The sequence below is a fragment of the Oryctolagus cuniculus genome, chromosome 5, assembly GCF_051225735.1.
Source record: "Oryctolagus cuniculus isolate XC-2025 breed Fujian yellow rabbit chromosome 5, ASM5122573v1, whole genome shotgun sequence".
NCBI lineage: Eukaryota > Metazoa > Chordata > Mammalia > Lagomorpha > Leporidae > Oryctolagus > Oryctolagus cuniculus.
The window spans coordinates 38,067,021-38,086,298 of NC_142871.1; the positions used below are offsets into that span (position 1 = coordinate 38,067,021).

Sequence of the window (19,278 nt, forward strand, 5' to 3'; positions counted from 1 at the left end):
CTGCACAGGCAAAAGCCAGTAGCTTCATTTGGGTCTTCCACATGGGTACAGGGACCCAGACACTTGGGCCGTCTTCTACCCTCCCAGACTGATTCAGTCTGCAGGGAGCTGAATCAAAAGTGTAGCAGCCAGGATAGGAACCAGTGCCCATCTGGGATGCCAGTGTTGCAGACTAATGCTTAATCTGCTGTGCCACAATGCTGGCCCCTCCCAAGTATTTTCTAAATGAAGTTGGTGGAATCCATGGATGTGGAACACAAACACTGAGGATTGACTGCAAAGGGTTTTCAACCACTTGGTTGGCCTCGTTAATTTTTGTTTATAGTTGTGGCTTTGTTTATTAGACATTAGACATTTCTGGGCCAAGCTCTGAGCTTCACAAGCTGGAGCCTGTGAAGCAAAGGGGAAAGGATGCATTCCTGTGTTGGTGGTTGGATTTCACACTCATTTATGTTCCTGTTTCTTGATGCATTTCCCCCTTAGACTTGTTCCCAGATCCATGATGATATCTAGTAAGCCCCTTGTAGTATTTTCAAACAAAAAATATGCTTCCTGCATACTTGTTCTCCCTCTCGAACCGGAATTCCTGGTTTTTCACATCTACAGATAAACAACTAAGTAATGAGAGGATTGGCAGTTTGAGTGAATAACTTTAATGTGTGAATGATGCCTATTCTGCCTTGTAAGAGATATTTGCCCTTTAAAAGAAGATGCCTGTTCTACAGAGTCGTAAATGGTAGAATTTCACTAGAAGAGAAGTAAAAAGGTTAAGGCATTTGGGCAGTGCACAAAGGGTTGGATTTTTGGCACCTTTGGGTCAGGTGGACACTCCACTGATAAGGTAGTCTTTTTGGGAGACATGCCTCAGAGCCATGTGCACACAAAAGCTGCTCCATCCTAATGTTTCCCCCTGACACCTCACAGGTTTCCCCTTATACTACAGTGTATGAGGGAGTGGTGGTCTCCAAAAAGTTGGTGGAAAATGTGCATCATGAAAAAACTGTATATGGATTTCACATTTTTTTGCACTAAAATAAACATTTTTCATTCTGTTTTTCCACAAAATACTTTCGGAGTATCCTCATGTGAATTTGTGGGTATGTATGTTTTAAGACAATAAGCTCTTAAAGATTCACCTGCCAATAGTGAACAAAGACCTTATCATCATTTATTCTTGTATTTTATGTTAATTTGTCATCCACCAGGAATGAAAAGAATGTCAAACTGAATGGAAACACTGAAGCATGAGATAGATGAATGTTTAAAACCTGAATTATGCCAAAATGAAATGTTTTTTTTTTTTTCCATATTGACCAGAAGTTGCTTGTCCTTGAATTCAAGAACAAAAAGCAGCTGTTGCTAAGTAACTCATCAGTTGCCTGTCAGATCCTGTCTCCCTCGGATTTACAGCCATAATAAAGTAAATGTTTAAGTGATCGAGATGATTTTACATTGCAGCTTGACTTCTATGATAAATTGGCCATAGAGGTGTAGGAATAGTTACCTTGGGTCTAGTTTGTGCTAAGATTTATACACAATTCTATAGATGTAGATCTGGTCTGGTCTATGTTGTGGTAAGATCTACAGATGTTGTGTTTTTCTACCTGATGATTTTTGTTTTCTTCATTTCTTTCACATATAGTTGTCACTGCAGATTGGCAGATGAGTTTAAGTGAAAAGTTGAACAATTGATATTTTATCCCATTATCTTGGCTCTTTGAAAGAAGTGAAAAATACATTGAATATCACCTAGCCAGGTTGAAAACTAAAAGCAGATGGACTTGGAGTGTGAAGGCTGATAGTGTAACTCTGAAACAGGGATTCTGTTTGCTGACCTCGGTATCTGCCTTATCTAATGGTCAGAGTCCTTGGTTGAGCTTTTTTAAAAATGCAGGTGCACAGAGGATTTTTAGGTTGTAAAGCTGTAATAGTGGATCAGTTTCACTTGTATATTTATTCTAACTCATAGAATGTACAACATCAAAACTAAACTGAAATATATACATGGATATTGTATGATCATATGTCAGTGTAGGCTCATTTGCTGTAACAACTCTATTGGAGGATGTTCATAGTGGGGAAGGCTATGCGTATCTTGTGGCAGGGGCCATTTTACTGTGAACTTAGAACTGGTCTAAGAAATAGTCTAATAAATTTAAAAAATCAGAGGTCCAGGTATCACCTTTGAAGCTTCTAGTTCAGTGGATTGGATGCTGAATTGGAGCGTGAGTGTTCCTAGAGCTTAGCACTGCTTTGAGAGGCTGGAACATACTCTCTCCCAAGGCAGAGCATCTGCTCCCCAGGTCAAGGGTGAGCCCATCAGTGTCTTGTTGAAATATTAATTTGACTGGTGGGAAGTTTTTCCCTCATAATAGGGAGTGCGTGGAGTAGATACCCTAGATTAAGGCAGTAGGGGGTCTTATTAAGTGACTAGTTGGATTCACTCACTTGTCAGCTGTTTTGTAATTCTAATTGGCAGCTGAATTTGCCTAGTTATGATGTTTGATCAATGCCTAGCATACAGTAAAGGCTTAATAAGTAGTGACTATAATTATTATCATCATATTTTAGGACCTTGATTTTATTTTTTTATTTTTCTCAGGATTTCACCAGGTTTTTTTTAACTTTTGATGAAAAAACTGAAATCTTGTGCTTTAGGTAAATTCACAATATTGTTCTCATATCTTATCAATATTTGGGAATTCCCATACTGTAAACATATACCACTTAAATGTTTATAATGACTGTAATTTAAAAAGTTGCCTGTGTTCAAAAATTAAAGTTTATTTAGTACTATTATATATAAGTAAAAATCCCATAAAATTTAAAAATAATACACTTTACCTTGAAATTTTGAATAAATCAATCCTTGTTATCCAAGTACTTACCTTCTTGTTGGGGGAGTGAGAGAAAGAAGACATTGCCATAACTATTTGGTTCCCAAAAAATTAAATGTCCAAGATGAATTTATTTAATTTACTTCACCACTGAAATGAACCCTGGAAGTAGAAATTTAGCTGGATTCTCACTTGAGAAATTGTAGGCTATTAAACAGGTATTCACTTAGAGCAAATGAAGCTTTAGATGGTTCTTCCTCATACACTAGAATGTGACTCCATTAAACTTTTATTACTAAAGGAAGACACCTTAGGGATGTTTCCATTACTGTGTTTATGAATGGCTGAGCAACTGCCATGTGTTAGAACTAACAGCAGTGTTTACTATTCCTAATTATTTTGTTTAAGCAAAAAAATAATTTCTTGTGTAAAAAGCAGCAAATATGGTTTCCTTAACAAGCATCAACATCCATTGCTCTGTGGCTTCTGAGTTTTTTTTTGCAGTTTCATTTTGGAGCTTGTTTTTGGGTTTGTCATGGAGCCAGAATATAGATGAGAGAAGTGAGAATTGTTTTCTGGAGGGAACTCCTGCCTACGTGTCTGGCTTTGTGGAGATAGAAAGACCTCCAGATGGGTGCTCTCTGGTCTCCGAGCTGATTCTTGCATTTTGAAAACTTCCGTGTTGCAGGAAATAAAAACCTAACTATGCTTTAGAAATATAGGGTATAGTTACATATGAAAAATTAAAAGATTCATGTTTTATTCTTTAAAAATTAGCATTTATATTTTTGGTGTAAGAAAGAAAAAGAGGGCCATGTGAAACTTCAATTTGTGATCAACAGTGTGTTTAATGCATTTTTAATTGTTAGTAATGTGAGCAGCAGTATTTCAGTGGTATTTTTTTGGTGATGGGCATGGCATGGTACCATTTTCCACAGAGCATAAAGATGAAATGCATTTTTCTATTTTATTTAACCTTACCTAGTTGCTTATGAGATGAACTGTGTGCCCTAATAAGAATTCTGAAATATCTCAAAGCCCAGCAAACTGAGGTGGAAAAATATTCAATCTGAATATGGCATTTAGACTTGGATGGGATTGGAAGTATTGCGCTCATTAAACGGGGTCTTAATTTGTAAAGCAGAAGAAAGGGGAATACCTCTTTGCTTGAGGAGCTAATGTATGGATGTAAGGTTATTAAAGATGAGCCTGTTTAATTTTTTAAAATTACTGTTGGGTACAAGTACTAGAGGGCATCCTTGAAGTCTGTTCTGTCTAGCGGGGCTGTTTTTGTAGCACCTAAAACTGTACTGAATAGTGATTCGTGTTGTATCAGTAACACTGCACAATTTCCCCAGTATTTTGTCAGAATTCCTGGAATTCTGAGGAATGGAAATGAAATAGGGATCTTTAATGATCTGTGAGAGATTTCTTTTTCTTCTCCCTTCCTTCTTTTTTATAGCTTAGTCTCTGAAAAACCATACTTACAAGAAAATTTGCTTTCTTCCTGGTAAGGAGTGATGTGTAAAACCCCACATGTTTACCTAAATCTGATGTCTGTGTAAACATGTGTACATATGAAGGCACTTCAGAAAGTTCATGGAAAAATGGAATTGAAATATAAAATTTATTTTCTTGCAAAAAACATTGAAATCAAAGCCTTATTCTTTTTTGAAGATTTATTTATTTGAAGGGAAGGGTGACAAAGGGTGGGGGAAGAGATGAAGGGATCAACTGGTTCACACCCCCAAATGCTTGCAAAGGCTGGATAGCTGTGACAGGTCCAGCCAAAAGCCAGGAGCCAGGCACTCCATCTGGGTCTCCCACTTGGGGGATGGAGGCCCAAGTACTTGGGCCGTCATCTTCTGCTGCCCTCGGTGCATTAGCAGGGAGCTGGATTGGAAGGGGAGAACTCTGATTCAAACTGGCACTCAAATATGGGATGCCAGCATTGCAGGTGGAGGTGTAGCTTGTTGTGCCACAGTGGCAGCCCCCAGGGCATAATTTTTCATAGGATTTTCTATGAACTTTTCAGAGATCCCTTCTGTATATGTATTTCAAACCTTTTTTTTTTTTGCACCAAATCAAGCTTATCTTTTAATTCCATTTTTCAGGAACTGTTGACGTATACTCATATATATAAATTTCCCTGATTAATCAAAATAGATTTGAAAAACTTTTTCAACTATTCAGAAAAAGATGCATGTGTTGTATGTGTGTCATTCATATACATATACACACATAATATGTGTTCATACATCTCTATATAGATGAAGGGTTTTCAGAAAGTTCATGGAAGTGTGAATTCTGGCCATTGGAGGATGAACCAACGGCAAAGGAAGACCTTTCTCTCTGTCTCTCTCTCTCACTGTCCACTCTGCCTGTCAAAAAAAAAAAAATTAATTAATTTGGGGCTGGTGCTGTGGCTCAGTAGGTTAATCTTCCGCCTGAGCCTCCAACATCCCATATGGGCACCGGTTCTAGTCCCGGCTGCTCTTTTTCTGATCCAGCTATCTGCTATGGCCTGGGAAAGCAGTGAAAGATGGCCCAGACGCTTGGGCTTCTGCACTGGCGTGGGAGACTGGGAAGAAGCTCCTGGCTTGTGGCTTTGGATTGGCGCAGCTCTGGTCTTTACAGCCATTCGGGGAGTGAACCAGCAGATTGAATACCTTTCTCTCTGTCTCTCCTGCTCACTGTCTCTAACTCTCTCTCTCAAATAAATAAAATCTTTAAAAAATATTAATTTGTCAGAGAGGCAGAGCAGTAGACAAAGAGATCTCCTAGAATGTGCTGGTTTACTGTCAAAATGCCTGCAAGAGCTGACATTGGATCAGGCCAAAGCCAGGAGTCCAGAAGTTTATTGAAGTCTTCCACATTGATAACAAGAAGTGGCCTCCACCACTTGAGCCATCACTTGTTACTTTCTAGGGTCACATCAGCAGGAAGCTGGAACCAGTAGTGGAGCTAGGACTTGAACCCAGGCCTGCCAGTATGGGTTATGGGTATCCCAACTAAGTGTGTTTAAGCACTAATCCAAGTGATTACCCCTGCATTTTCTTGTAATTGTATTTTTCCATAAAATTTTTGGAACCCATTTGTATGTGTTTACATATTATAGCAAACATATCTACCTATCTTTTAACTGTGTTTAAAGCTTTTCAAACAATTTTTATAATGATCAGGGAAACTTAAAAATTTTCCTTTTTTATAAATGATTTATTTAGTTCTGGAGTTATTTTTAACACATGCCACAAAATCAAGGGGGAGGATTCCTTTTTTCCTGAGGTTTGAGTCAGCTTTGGGATAGAGTGAGTTGACAGCTCCCTCAGATTGGTAGAAAAAGGATTATCTGATGAATTTGGGTGTTAGACTATTTGAGATACTCTTTCCTCTTCTGTATGGTTTTATTTGATTTCCCTATCCCACCCCTATAACAATGTACTGGTTGTTATATTTGCTCTGGGCATACCTTTCTTTCCTTGGCCTTTTATATTTGCATGGTGTAATTTAGAACTAGTGTAAAATGCATAGCTCTGGGACTGTAATGTATGGATTGCATTGTGCACTTCCCATCACCGGCTTCTCGGTACACAATAACTGCAGTGTGGAGGGACCTACACAGAGACAGTGATGGTGTTTTATAAAAACGCCAGTGGTGTGTGGCGGTGACTGCAATCTGCGTTGGTAAGCAGTTGCACAAATTCCTCCCAAGTTGAAAGGCCTCCAGAAATGTCATGTTTTGGCCTCAGCAGTGAATGCCACAAATAACAGCGCAGGCACTGGGGACTTTGCTCACTGTCTCAGATTCCAGCCTGCCTTTCCTCGACTGGATATGTGCTGTGGATTTCTTTGTCTTTTTTTTTGGTTTGTTTTTTAAGAGAACATTGCTAAACGCTGATCTTGAAGTCCTTGGATCATTTATTTTAAACTAGTCTCAGTCATTTGGTTTTGTCTGTCTCCTTTTGATGGCCTTGATGGTGTTATACAGTCTTTTTTTTTTTTTTTAATATCTGATACCTGAAAAGGAGATCAAATAATTCTTTGCTTTGTAGCCAGTTGATTTTATATTGTTGGTCAGTGGTGTCAGTAGGGTTAGGGTTATGGAGAAACAGACAGGAAAATTAGATTGCTGAGCTTGTTAGCTTTTTTTTTTTAAAATTTATTTATTTGACAGAGTTGGAGAGAGGAGGGGGGAAGGTCTTCCTTCCGTTGGTTCACCCCGGGCCACAGCAGAGAGCTGGACTGGAAGAGGAGCAACCAGGACAGAATCCGGCGCCCATATGGGATGCTGGCGCCGCAGGCGGAAGATTAACCAAGTGAGCCATGGTGCTGGCCCCCAAGCTTGTTGTCATTTAATACAGAAAATAAAAATTATTTTATGAAGTGTACACGACAAGTTTTATTAAGAGCTGTTTAGTTTTTATTGTTCATTGAACTTGATGCTGCATTATTATCAGAATACAGATTGACACAGTTTGTACAAAGCAAAAGCATACTTCAACTAACAGGAAAAAAATAACAATGAATCTGGTGTCACTGAAGGGACTGTCCCCTCTGTAAAGTGAGGATGGCCTGTTCCTAAGAGAAAGGGATAGACTGTGGCTTCTCTGCTGCTGTGTCATTCTTCTAATACCCAAAGGATATTTGGAAGTGTTCTAATTTATCAAGGAAGAGTTGAAGTGCAATGTGGAATACAATGTGGAGTTGAGAAAATGTAGACTTGTGGCTGGACTTCCCCAAGATTCTAGTTGGCAGTGTGTGTTGGTATGCATTGGTAGTCCATGAGGTACATCCAGGAGATTGTGAAAGACTGAGAGCCAGCAGGCCTGAATTCTAGACTCAGCTCTTACGTTTTTGGCTGCATCCAACAAATATCTTTCAGCTCCATGATGTGCTGTTGTAGGAGCTGCTAAGACATAGTTTTTCCTAAAGAACTCAGCCTATATCAAAGGGAGAAGACCATAAGAGTAAGCGCCATACATGTAAAATGAATTTTTTAAAGTTCCATTTAAAAAAATTTTATTTGAAAGGGAGAGCAACAAAAAGGGAGGGAGGAAGTGAGAGAGAGGGAGAGAGAAAGAACTTAATATACACTGGTTCACTCCCCAAATACTTGCAACAGTCAGTCCTAGGCCATGCTGAAGCCGGGAGCCAGGATCTCCATCCAGGTCCCCATGTGGGTGGCAGGAACCCAAGAACTTGAGTCATCACCTGCTGCTTTTTTAGGGTGCACATTGTTTGGAAAATGTAATGAGAAACAGAGTAGCTGTGGCTCAGATCAGGCATTTCAGTATGGGATGTGGGCAGTTCTGTTTATCAGGGGCAGTACCCTCTGTCATGATAACTAATGAACCAGCATTGTGTACTACGAGATTTTAGGTATAGATTGCTAATCAAGAAAATACACAGATATTTTGCTTTACAAACATGTTTTTGTAATTTTTCATATAACAGGATTCAAGCTGTTTATTAAAAAGATCCCAAACAATAATAGGAGAAAATTGCCTTCTCGAGTAGAAGTATAAATGACTGACTAATGCTTATGGCTATCACAAACAAGGGTGTAATTTTTAAAAAGAAATTAAAAAAATCAACCTAAGAAATTATATCAGATGAACATTCTGCAACCTTAGTTTTTTCATTTGCGAAATAAAGAAGCTAGATTAAATAACTGTGAAACCTTTTTAATGACATTTAGAGAAACTCAAAAAGGTCCTGTGATTTCAGCTGTCCTTTAATGAATCAGTGTATTATGCCAAACATTTTATTAAACACTCTACATAAACCTTATTTAATTCTCTCATCACTTTTATAAGGTGAGTATTTTTATTTTAAAGAGAAGAAACTGAGGCATAGAATAATTTAATAACTTGCCTGTGGTTATACATCTGTTAAGAGGGTAGGGCTGATGGTCAAACCAGGACATGTAGAGAACTTACAGCACTTTTCTTCCATGTTGAGAATCTGGGAGGGTTGAAAAGGAACGATTTTGACCTGCACGGCCCTGTGCATTTTTATGTACTACCATTATGAGTTGTGTATTGGTTCCAGTCTCCTGAGTGAGAATTATTACTTGTGGAGTGTGTTGTGAAACAGTTTGAAGCCAAAGAAAGAAATTTTGCATGACTAAATGGTGTTTATGTCAGAACATACACACACAAGTTTGATTGCAGATCAGTACTGTACTATTCTATAACTTGGGACATTAATATATGGCATTTAATGTGTATCTCTGATAATCTCTTACATTCTTTTAAAACTTCATTTAAGTTAGAAAGTTTCATGTATTTCATATATACAGATTTAAGAACATAGTGATACTTCACCCCCTACCCTCCCACGCTACAGCCTTTCCTCCTTCTCCTTCTCCCATTCTCACTCTTAATTTTTGCAAATTTCTTAATTCTTTTTAAGACAAGACGAAATATAAACTAGTCATCTTGTTTGATTGGTTGGTTTTTTGCGTTAACTTTTAAAAAACATCAGCTTTTGATTTCTTAGAAGTAGCCTCTCTGGATTTTCTCTTACAATTTTCTTTTCTTCTTTCTCTTTGTTCCTTAGCTCATGTTTCTTTCCTTGGTGCCTTTATATTATTGTTATAATAATATTATTTTAAAGATTTATTTATTTTAAAGCCAGAGTTACAGAGAGAGATGGAGAGCCAGAGAGGGAGAGAGAGTGATGGAGAGTGAGAAACAGAGCAAGTTTCTATCCCCTCATTCACTCCCCAAATGACCGCAATGGCTGGAGCTGGGCCGATCCACAGCCAGGAGCCAGGAGCTTCTTTTAAGTTCTCCTATATGGGTGCAGGGGCCCAAGGACTTGGACCATCTCCTGCTACTTTCCCAGGTGCGTTAGCAGGGAGCTGGATTAGAGGTAGAACAGGGATGCTTATATTGCACTTACCCTGCCAGTCCACAACACCAGCTCTTACTATACTATATTTAAATAATGCATGTCAAAACCATCTGAATGCAAATGAGTATAAATAAATTTGTGAAATAAATGATATGGACTGATGGATTTTATTTCTTTCTAGGGATCCATCAGATTTCCTTAATTTGAAGACTTGTAGCATTTGTCAGCCATTCTGTCTTCTAATATTTTTCCCTTATTCTGTCATCTCCATCTCTAGGACTCTGAGGTATATGTGGTCTTCTTTCTGTTCTTTGTGTCTGTGAAGTGCTTTCATATTTTCTCTTGTCTTTCATGCTGCATTCTGGGTGGTATTCTCGAATCTATCTTCCAGTTTGCTGATTTTCTCTTCATTTGTGTCATATCCTGTCCATCTGAATTATGTTAGTTTTTTTGTTTAATTATTTTTAATTTTGTTGTTTATTAGACATAGGCTGGAGAAAAAAACACCTAGGGACAGAATTCTGCAATGATTGATAGAAGCACTTTGGCAATTTGACATATCCTCTCTTCAGGTTAATTTGAATCTCACAGTGAGAGATTCAAGTAGCTGTTACACTTACTTATTTTACAGATAAGGAGACTAAGTTGTTTTCCCATTGTCACTCTTGTGTAGTAATAATAAGGGCTTACACAATTTGAATGATAGAGTAATTGGTAGAGTAAACCCCCATGCTGGTTTCCAGAATAAAGGCTCTACATACTAGCAAATTATGGTGTTGAGCTCCATGGATGTTTTCCTGTTAATCATTTGGAGAAATTCTGTCCATGAGAGCATGAATCCATTTTTGAAATAAAAACCAGTGAGAAAGTATGATTTATTACTAATAATTGATTCTAAGCAAATGTTGGAATGCTTTTTCTCTTTTTGAACTGAGATATGTTTGATTTACCATGATTTCATACACCATCATAGCCAATTTTTTATTAATTACTTGTTTTGTACTCCTTACACCTCATGTGGTAGATTGTTACTCCCATCTCACAAATATTCAGACTTACCCACATAGAAGTTGACTGTCTTGCTGTGGGTCAAATAGCTTGTAAGTAATGGAAATGTATTTAGAACTTTTGTATTTGACACACACAGCTCAATACTCTTATTGCCTGTGCTATAGGGGTGCATCAAAAAGTTTCTGGCAAAATGTAATTAAAAAATAAATTTATTTTGGTACAAAGAAAATTTGAAATCTATGCATACTCAGTTTTTCATAATATGGAGTTTTCCACAAACTTTTTGAACACAATGCTTATGCATGGATTTCTGTTTTTTTATCACCAAAATAAACTAATCTTTGAACTCTGTTTTCCACAGTCTTTTTTGAAGTACCCTTGTAATTATATATACTTTAAATATATAGACAAACAGGCACATATCTGTCTTAAATGGACTTAGAAATTAAATTGGATATTACAGTCTGAATGTCATTCTGTAGTGATATGTGCGGCACCCTGCTTGTTATGTCGAAATAATGAAATCTGTGTGGCTTTCTCCTTCCTTTTACTATTTACTGTAATTTTTTTCCAGAGATGTTATTAAATGTTTTAAAAGGTTTAATAATAAAAAAATACTGGATATGTCTGTGAGGAACTGGATAAACCAAGAAGTATACAGTATGCTAGAGAGAGTATTCATTGAGAGGATCAGAAAGTCTGGGGTTTGTTTTTTCACTGTCAGCCCAGTGGTGGCTTCTACCAATGTATGTCGGCAGTGGGGGGCGTGTGTGGCCTGACCTCACAGTTGGACTATTCCAGGAGTATGCATCTTAATTGGGCATGAGTCACCACTTTGATTATGTTTTGCCTTAGACAATGAGCTTTTCTTCTGTGACAATTAAGGGCTTTAATGTCTCTGTTGACAGCACCTTCTTAAATTAAAATAAAAAAGGTTATTCAAGACAAAGATATATTCAGTGCTTAGAGGCTGTTGATTTATTGTTATAGTTTTATTATTTTGTATCTTAAAAATCCTAAGGGATAATCACCATTTAATTCCCTAGAAAACTGTAAATACAGTATAGCTGGTATTGAAAGAATATTTTAGGGGCACGATATTGTGCTTCAGCAGGTTAAACCATTGTCTAGGTCTCCTACTTCCTGTATTGGAGTGCCTGGAATCTTGGCTAGTTTTCTTCTTGCTAATGTACCTGGGGAGGCAGCAGGTGGCCAAAATACTTGGGTCTCCATCACCCACCAGGAGAGACCAGAATGGAGCTCCTGGCTCCTGGGTTGGCCTGGCCTAGCCCCTGTTGTTTTGAGCATTTGGAGTGAACCAGTGGATAGGGGATTCCTCTGACCGTCTCTCTTGCATGCCCTCTCTGTCACTCTACCTTTCAGATAAATGAATGGTTTTAAAAAATCCTCTTCTACAGATAACATGAAACAAAAATTAAAAAATCAAACCTAGATGATGATGGGATAAATTATGTTAGGATGCTAAATAATGTTAAGGCCAAATGTTTTTCCTGGAGAGTGTACCTTGTAGATATATCATGAGCCGTTGTGAACAATTGAGGAAAACAGTTTGAACATACTTTTATACTGTTTTAAAATAAGTAAATGAGCACTGAACCTAATGTTCTGTTTTTTATAGTCTATGTTTAGCTTGGAATAGCAGTAAGTAAAGGCCATTGATCCGGCTTCATTTTGGGCTTTATGCTTCGTATGTGTATAGGGCAAGAAGGCTGAAATGGAAGAAGTTCCCCATCACTCCTACATACTGTTAGAAGGTTAGAAAACTTCATGTTAATTTATAGAAAAACAGGTATCTGATACAATGCTCTTTTTTTTTTTTATATACTTGTGGAATGGTAAACTCGAAAGGTAAAGATACCATTTCTTTCTCTCCAGAAACGTGCAAAGGGACAAGTGTTATTTGACAAAGTATGTGAACATCTTAATCTCTTGGAGAAGGACTACTTTGGACTTTTGTTTCAGGAAAATCCTGAGCAGAAAGTAAGTAATTTCAAGTTTACTTTTTTTTTTAAAAAAATAGTGTATTTTTTCTTAACCAGTTTATTTCAGTATGAACATTTATCTTTAAGCTAGCCTGTATGTTTATTATGACTTATTCATTGTTAGACATAGGTAAACACTGAAAAATTGTCTTTTGCAGAGACAGCCACCTGTCACATTTTGACAATTTGTGTGCATGTGTGGGTGTGTGCTTTCTGCTTATATCATGAGCAGATAGAATAGACTGTTTTATCCTGTGTTGGTTGTTTGAGACTAAGAGAACTGATTTTAAAATTATGTTTAAATTTTAGTTCTTGAATTCCTAGAGGAGCCAATTTGTATAATGAATTTGAGGGGGGGGGGAGAAGCACTTTAAAAATACATACATTGATGTAAAAGGTTTTCAGTGCGGGAAAAAATTGCTACTGTGGCATAATGACAACACAGACCTTTAAAACGTAGTGTCATGTAGGTCACATTGAAGAAGGCAGGCATACAGGTTAAAATGGATCAGATTTGTAAACTGGAAGACCACCCTTCACCATGTCCCTGTGTGGCCTCATGCCCCTACCTGATGCCTTTGCCATGTCCCTGTGTGGCCTCATTCTCCTTCCTAGCCACATCTGGTGCCCACCAGCCAATCAGGTTAATTAACCATGCCCCTTTGGAAGTGGGTTAAAAGCTGGGTCACGGTGTGGCCTGGCCCTGCTCTTCTTCCCTGGCCTCTTGTCAGGAGGGGGCTTGCAGTAGCCCCGTGCCTCCAGGGCGCATGGCCTTTGGGCCATGTGCTATAGGCTTCCTGGCCTAGATGCTCATCCACGTGGCTGGTTCCTGGTGCTCGGTATGAACCCCTATTCACCTCTCTCCCTTAAATAAAGCTCTCACTCTCCTATGCATCTTTCTCACTAAATAAAAGCTTAAGACGTACCATGCTGCCTCGTTTATCTGTGCCGGTATTTAGAATTCTTCTCTAAATATTAGGCAAGAACCCTCTTGGGCTTATTAATATTGGGGATTTAGTAATAAGCCCGTGGTGCAATCGTAAGGCACCCCAAATTCCAGTAGCACATGTGGCACCCTGGATAGCATTTCTAGGGAACTTTAAGGGGCCATATTTTAGTGTGAATTTTAGGGGGTCTTTTCTGATTTCAACATCATACTGCTAGCTTTTGGTGTTCAGTATGGCAGCTGGTGAAGTCAGCCTATTCGTGCAGTCGCCTGCATGCCAGGTATTGAGCCTTCTGGAAAAGCAGGGGAAGAAGGCACGTTAGAAGGAATATCAGGGTAAGAAGAGTTCCTGTGTGGACCTGTGGAGTTCAGGAAGAAGTGCTGGCTTTGCTGAACAGACCATAGAGGCTGTGTAAGGTGACTCCTTAGCATGGTGCTGGGCTGTTGGGGACAACAAAGGAGGTAGGGACTCACTGAATCAGGGGGATAGATTTGGCCAGCCAGTGTGCCTGGGGAGCTCTGCCTGACATCAGGTGTGGGTTGAGATAGCTTCTGCAGAAAGTTCCCAAACACTAAGCAAGAGCAGCAGAATCATCTGATACTTAATGCTAATTCCAGCATATTGCAGGGCTTCTTCATTTCATAGGTAAAGAGAGAAATATTAAACTGTTCTGGCAGAACAAGAGTTAATGGGTAGCCTTCCTTCCTGGTAAGAGAAGGGCTTTTTCTCTGTTTCTACTTTCTGAGTCTGGAGAATCCCTTGGGAGGAGAAGATATGTGTATATGTGTATAGGTATGAAGAAGGAAAGTTTGGATCCTACTGATGAAGCCGTTTTAGTCTCTTTTGTTGTGACTGTTGAATGATTCGCTGCGCCCATTCTGAGGACCCCCAGAGCACTGGGCCACAGTGAAGGGATTCCTTTCCAGTGTCTAACATTCAAGTCACAGTGAATCGAACAAAATTGTTAGTGGAGGAATGTGTGAATATTTTAATTTGCCTATATACCACCATTGTTTCTGTTTACATGTCTCAGCAATGAAATATAGGATACTGAAAGTGATAATTATACATAAATTAAATTTTCTGAACTTGCTTAGTTTCAAAGCCTTGATAAGTAATTTGTGGTTTTAATTCCACATTTTGACTAAAGACAGTTAAATTGCATGCCTGTGTGCTGAATAGTAGGTGAGTGTTCTCATTAGAACTCTGTTTAGAATACTCTTCTCATAAGTAATAACACATTTGACCAAATAAACTGGGTGCTTTATAAAGACAATTAATTATATGATAAGACTTCCAGCCACGTACTCTTGTGATGGACCTCAATGCTGAAAAAGAGAAATGAGAATCTGACTGTCATTATTTACTTGTGTTTGAGCTTGCATATTGGTAGACCCCTAAGAGCATTCAATCTCCATAAAACAGGATAAAGTTCATTATGCTGAAGAATAACATCCTCTGTTAGTAGGAATGGGCTATTCTGCAATGATAAATCTGGCATTTCTGGAATACCAGTTTTGTGTACTAAAAGAGTGGTATTTAAATAGTCAAAGTCCTTATTTTTTATTTTGATAATTCCCAGTATATGTGTCTGGTTCATATCTTTACCTGAATCTCAGACTCATATATGTAACTGTCTTACACTCAATTGTCTAAAAGCAAACTGGTCATCTTCCTGTTAAACTCCATCTGTCTTCTGACGAAGGGTTCTAGATTCCTTCCCACTGTCTGGCGCTTTCTACTGCTAATAAGTCAGCAAGTTCTCTTTGCTGCTGCTTACATATCTCACCTGTTCTTTATCCACAGATCTTGCTTTGCTTTAGGTGTCTGTCTCTTGTTTTGACTGTTTCATCAGCCTTCTACCTGGACTAACTACCCAGTTCCAGATTCCTATGATTATTTGATTTTGTTGCTCCTTGACTTAAAACTCTTAAAATGTATAGTCTTACTCCCCATATTGTGGTCTGCAAAGCTCTTGGTCACAAGACCTCAGTCTACTTTAGCTTTGTTTCTTGGTAAACTTCTTTTTTTCTTTTTAAGATTTATTTATTTATTTGAAAGTCAGAGTTACACACACACACACACACACAGAGAGAGAGAGAGAGAGAGAGAGAGAGGTCTTCCATCCAATAGTTCACTCCCTAATTCAGAGAGAGAGAGAGAGAGAGGGAGGGAGGGAGGGCGGGCTTCCATCCAGTGGTTCACTCCCTAATTGGCCGTAATGGCCAGAGCTGCGCCCATCTGAAGCCAGGAGCCAGGAGCTTCTTCTGGGTCTCCCACAGCAGTGCAGGGGCCAAAGGACTTGGGCCATCTTCTACAGCTTTCCCAGGCCATAGCAGAGAGCTGGATCAGAAGTGGAGCAGCCAGGTCTTGAACTGGTGCCCATATGGGATGCTGGCACTGCAGGCCAGGGTGTTAACACACTGTGCCACAGTGCCGGGCCCACAGTCCATATTCAATACATAAAAATTTTCCTCTAGAAATGAGTCTTGCTAATCCATATCATGACCATTTGCACATACTGTTCCTTACATTTGAGAATGTCCTTCCCATTTCTTCTCTATCTGAATGCCTACCATTCCTTAAGATCCAACTTAAATTTCCTACTCTTGAGATTTTTCTTGAATTGCCTTTTACTACTACCCTTCCCATTCCCAATTCAAGGGGAGTTGATTTTTCCTTTCTTGTGTCATCCACAAGTTTAAGAATAAACCTTATTTGTGGAAATCTCTCTCCTCATTATTCTGTGATAGCATCTAAGAGTGGCATGATATAATCTACTGAGCTGGAGAACTGTGTGATGTCAAGACCCAAAGTTTTGCATGAAAGGGGATGGCCAAAGTCAAGGCAGAGAATAAGATAAGGATAGGTTTGGGTGGGTTTACTGTGGCTTCCTCATTGCCAAAAAGCTTTTAATCCTGAATAAGATTCATAATTCCTTATCTCACTTTGTGGTTTCACTTATGAAATTTAAGATGAAAATGTCTATAAAACTAGATGCGTATTTTGAAGCTAGGTTATATTTAACTCAAAAATTTTGGGAGAATAGTAGTATGTCTTTTCTGAGACATTCACTTTTTAGGAAATGAGTGTTTGGGTATAGTTAGTAATATATTTAATTGTTCGTATATAATCTGCTTTTGTAATGTTTGTGTTGTGTAATTTTTATTCCTTCCTGTTTACAGAGACAAAATCTAGTCCTTAAAATAACTAGGCAAAATAATATATTTCTGACACAGATTTGTATGGGACTTGATTTTTTCCCCTGGAAAATTGCTATTATACTAACTCAACCAGTCTTGCTTTGTTTGAAACCCATGCAATTTCAACAATACGATGCAGGGATACAAGCATTTTTGTTTTTCATGCTGAATATTATCCATATTTATGGAAATTTCAGAGACTTATTTTAGCCTCTTACATAGTGAAAGTAAGGCAAAGCCACAAATATTTGTGTGGATATTTTCCATGAAGAGGCAATCTAAATTTTCTTTTTATTTTAGCATAGTACTGTATCCCATGGTCAGACATTGAATTGGAAGCAATTTAGTTCATTCTGAATTTGAATGTCTATCACTGTTAGGCCTTTTTAGTGTCTGTTGAGAATGCTTATGTGAACTTTAATCTGGAAAATGTTAAAATGTGCAGATTCAAGCAACATGTTATTCTGTTATATATAGTTCCAACTCCATATAGTTCTTATATCTGTGTCTACATAGAACCATCATTAAGGGTTTTGGACTTTCTTTAAAGGGAAAAATACTGTCTTGAAATTTTTGCTGTTAATAGAGTTTGGCTTTTGGCCCAGGCATTATAATGTCAAAAAGGTGCTTGTATTTGTAACTTTATGAAAATCTGTTAAAATTCTTGTTTCATAGCCAGACTGTGTCCTTGAAACTAGAACTAAAAAACTCAAATATTAAACAGTTTATATGTGTAATACATTCTTCAATAAAATTCTATATTCAACCCTGTTAAACTTTATAATCCCATGTCCTCCCACATGCATAGTGAAGGTTTCACTGTCGTATAGAAAACCTGTAACTTTTCTACTAACACCAACATTAGAGTTTTTGTTAAACCTAATTTAGGCAAATGTAATTAAAGGGATCTGTTTCAGTAGTATGAATTCCTATGGGAGAATGTAGATTTAGACAAAACTACTTTTGTACTTTTAACATTAGTTAATACAGGGTGAAGTTGAATGTGTTAATTTCTTTTACTTGAGATCACAAAAGTTGGAGATCACAAAAGCGAGTGAGGAAAGCATGGCTAGGCATTTGAAAAAATTTTTAACTTTAGATCTTAGGATCCAGCCTAAAGGGGAATTGGAGGAGAGAGGGGGGTGTGTGTGTGATGTATGTGTGTTTTGGTTTGTTTTTCTTTGTTTTTGGAAAAAGAACTGTTAAGGAAAAAATATTCTTTTACTTTTAAAAATAGATTTGTTTTATTTATTTATTTGAAAGAATTGGAGAGAGAGATATCTTATATCCACTGGTTTACATCCCAAATGGCAATGGAAGCCAGGACTGCACCAGGCCAATGCCAGGACCCTAGAACTCCATCCTGGGCTCTCAGTTGGGTGCCAGGAGCCCAAGCACTTGGGCCATGTTCTGCTTTCCCAGGCACATTAGCAGGGAGCTGGGTCAGAAGCAGAATAACTGGACTCCAGTGCTCATTAAGGGATTTGGCCTCACAGACTGTGGCTTAGCCTACTGGGCCACAGTGCCAGCTCCTGGAAACCTATTCTAACACTTGTTAAAATGATGTGCCTGGGAAGTAGCAGATAATGGCTCAAGTACTTGAGAGCCTGCCACCCATGTGGGAGACTCTGATGGAGTTCCTGCTTCAGCCACAGCCAGTGTGACTATTTGGGAAGTGAATCAGCATATGGAAAATCTGTCCCTGTCTCTCTCAGTCACTCTGCCTTTCAAATAAATAAATAAATAAATAAATAGATAGGTAGATAAATAGATAAATAAATAAATAAATCTTTTTTAAAAAATTGGAAGGCAGATTTTATTTAGGAATGTTTTGATAGGTCTACAGACACTGCAGTGAGGTTTTATTAAGTTTGGAGGGATTGGGCTCAACTCTATACAATAGTAGGAAAAGTGGAATTTTATAGTCAGGGAAGGGGAAGTGCATTAGCCCGTGGGAAATTTCAAAGAGGAAACACCCTAGCGTTCTTAATGGGGTTTGGCCAAATCCCCTTCACAGAATTCTTGCTGAAGGCAGATGAGGGTGATCTGACAGCACCTGGGGGATGGCAGGAGTACTGAGGAACTTACTAATCACAGTTCTTACCAAAATTGGACAATGCATAGTTGGAAACAGTAGTCCAAAAGCTGAGACCTGACTGAGATGAAGATTTAGAGGAGCCAGACCAAAGTTTGGTGAAGGAGAGACTCTGTATCAGAAGAGGGATTTTGAGTTGTCATCCAGGTCTGGGGTCTTCAGTGCCCTGCTGTTTGCTCCTGCATACTCAGATCTTTAGGATGTAACTGATTTGCTGAATGTGGTTACTTATCTCTGTTAGGTGAAAACAGGTTAGCAAAGTGCAGTAAAAAACCAGTGGGTCTGGCATTCTTTGATATAGCTTCTTAGATGGGGGAGGAATTC

The 19,278-nt window shown here is 38.4% G+C and overlaps 1 protein-coding gene across 50 annotated transcripts in view; it reads left to right on the top strand.

Annotated features, from left to right (window-relative positions):
* Window positions 1-19,278, top strand: part of EPB41L2 (erythrocyte membrane protein band 4.1 like 2) — a 257,797-nt gene that overhangs the window by 155,996 nt on the left and 82,523 nt on the right. For all 50 annotated transcript variants that reach the window (XM_008263508.5, XM_070073578.2, XM_008263509.5 and 47 more), the window contains one exon: window positions 12,603-12,707. In XM_008263508.5, the coding sequence (XP_008261730.3) occupies window positions 12,603-12,707 (105 nt within the window). The remainder of the gene's footprint in view (window positions 1-12,602; window positions 12,708-19,278) is intronic.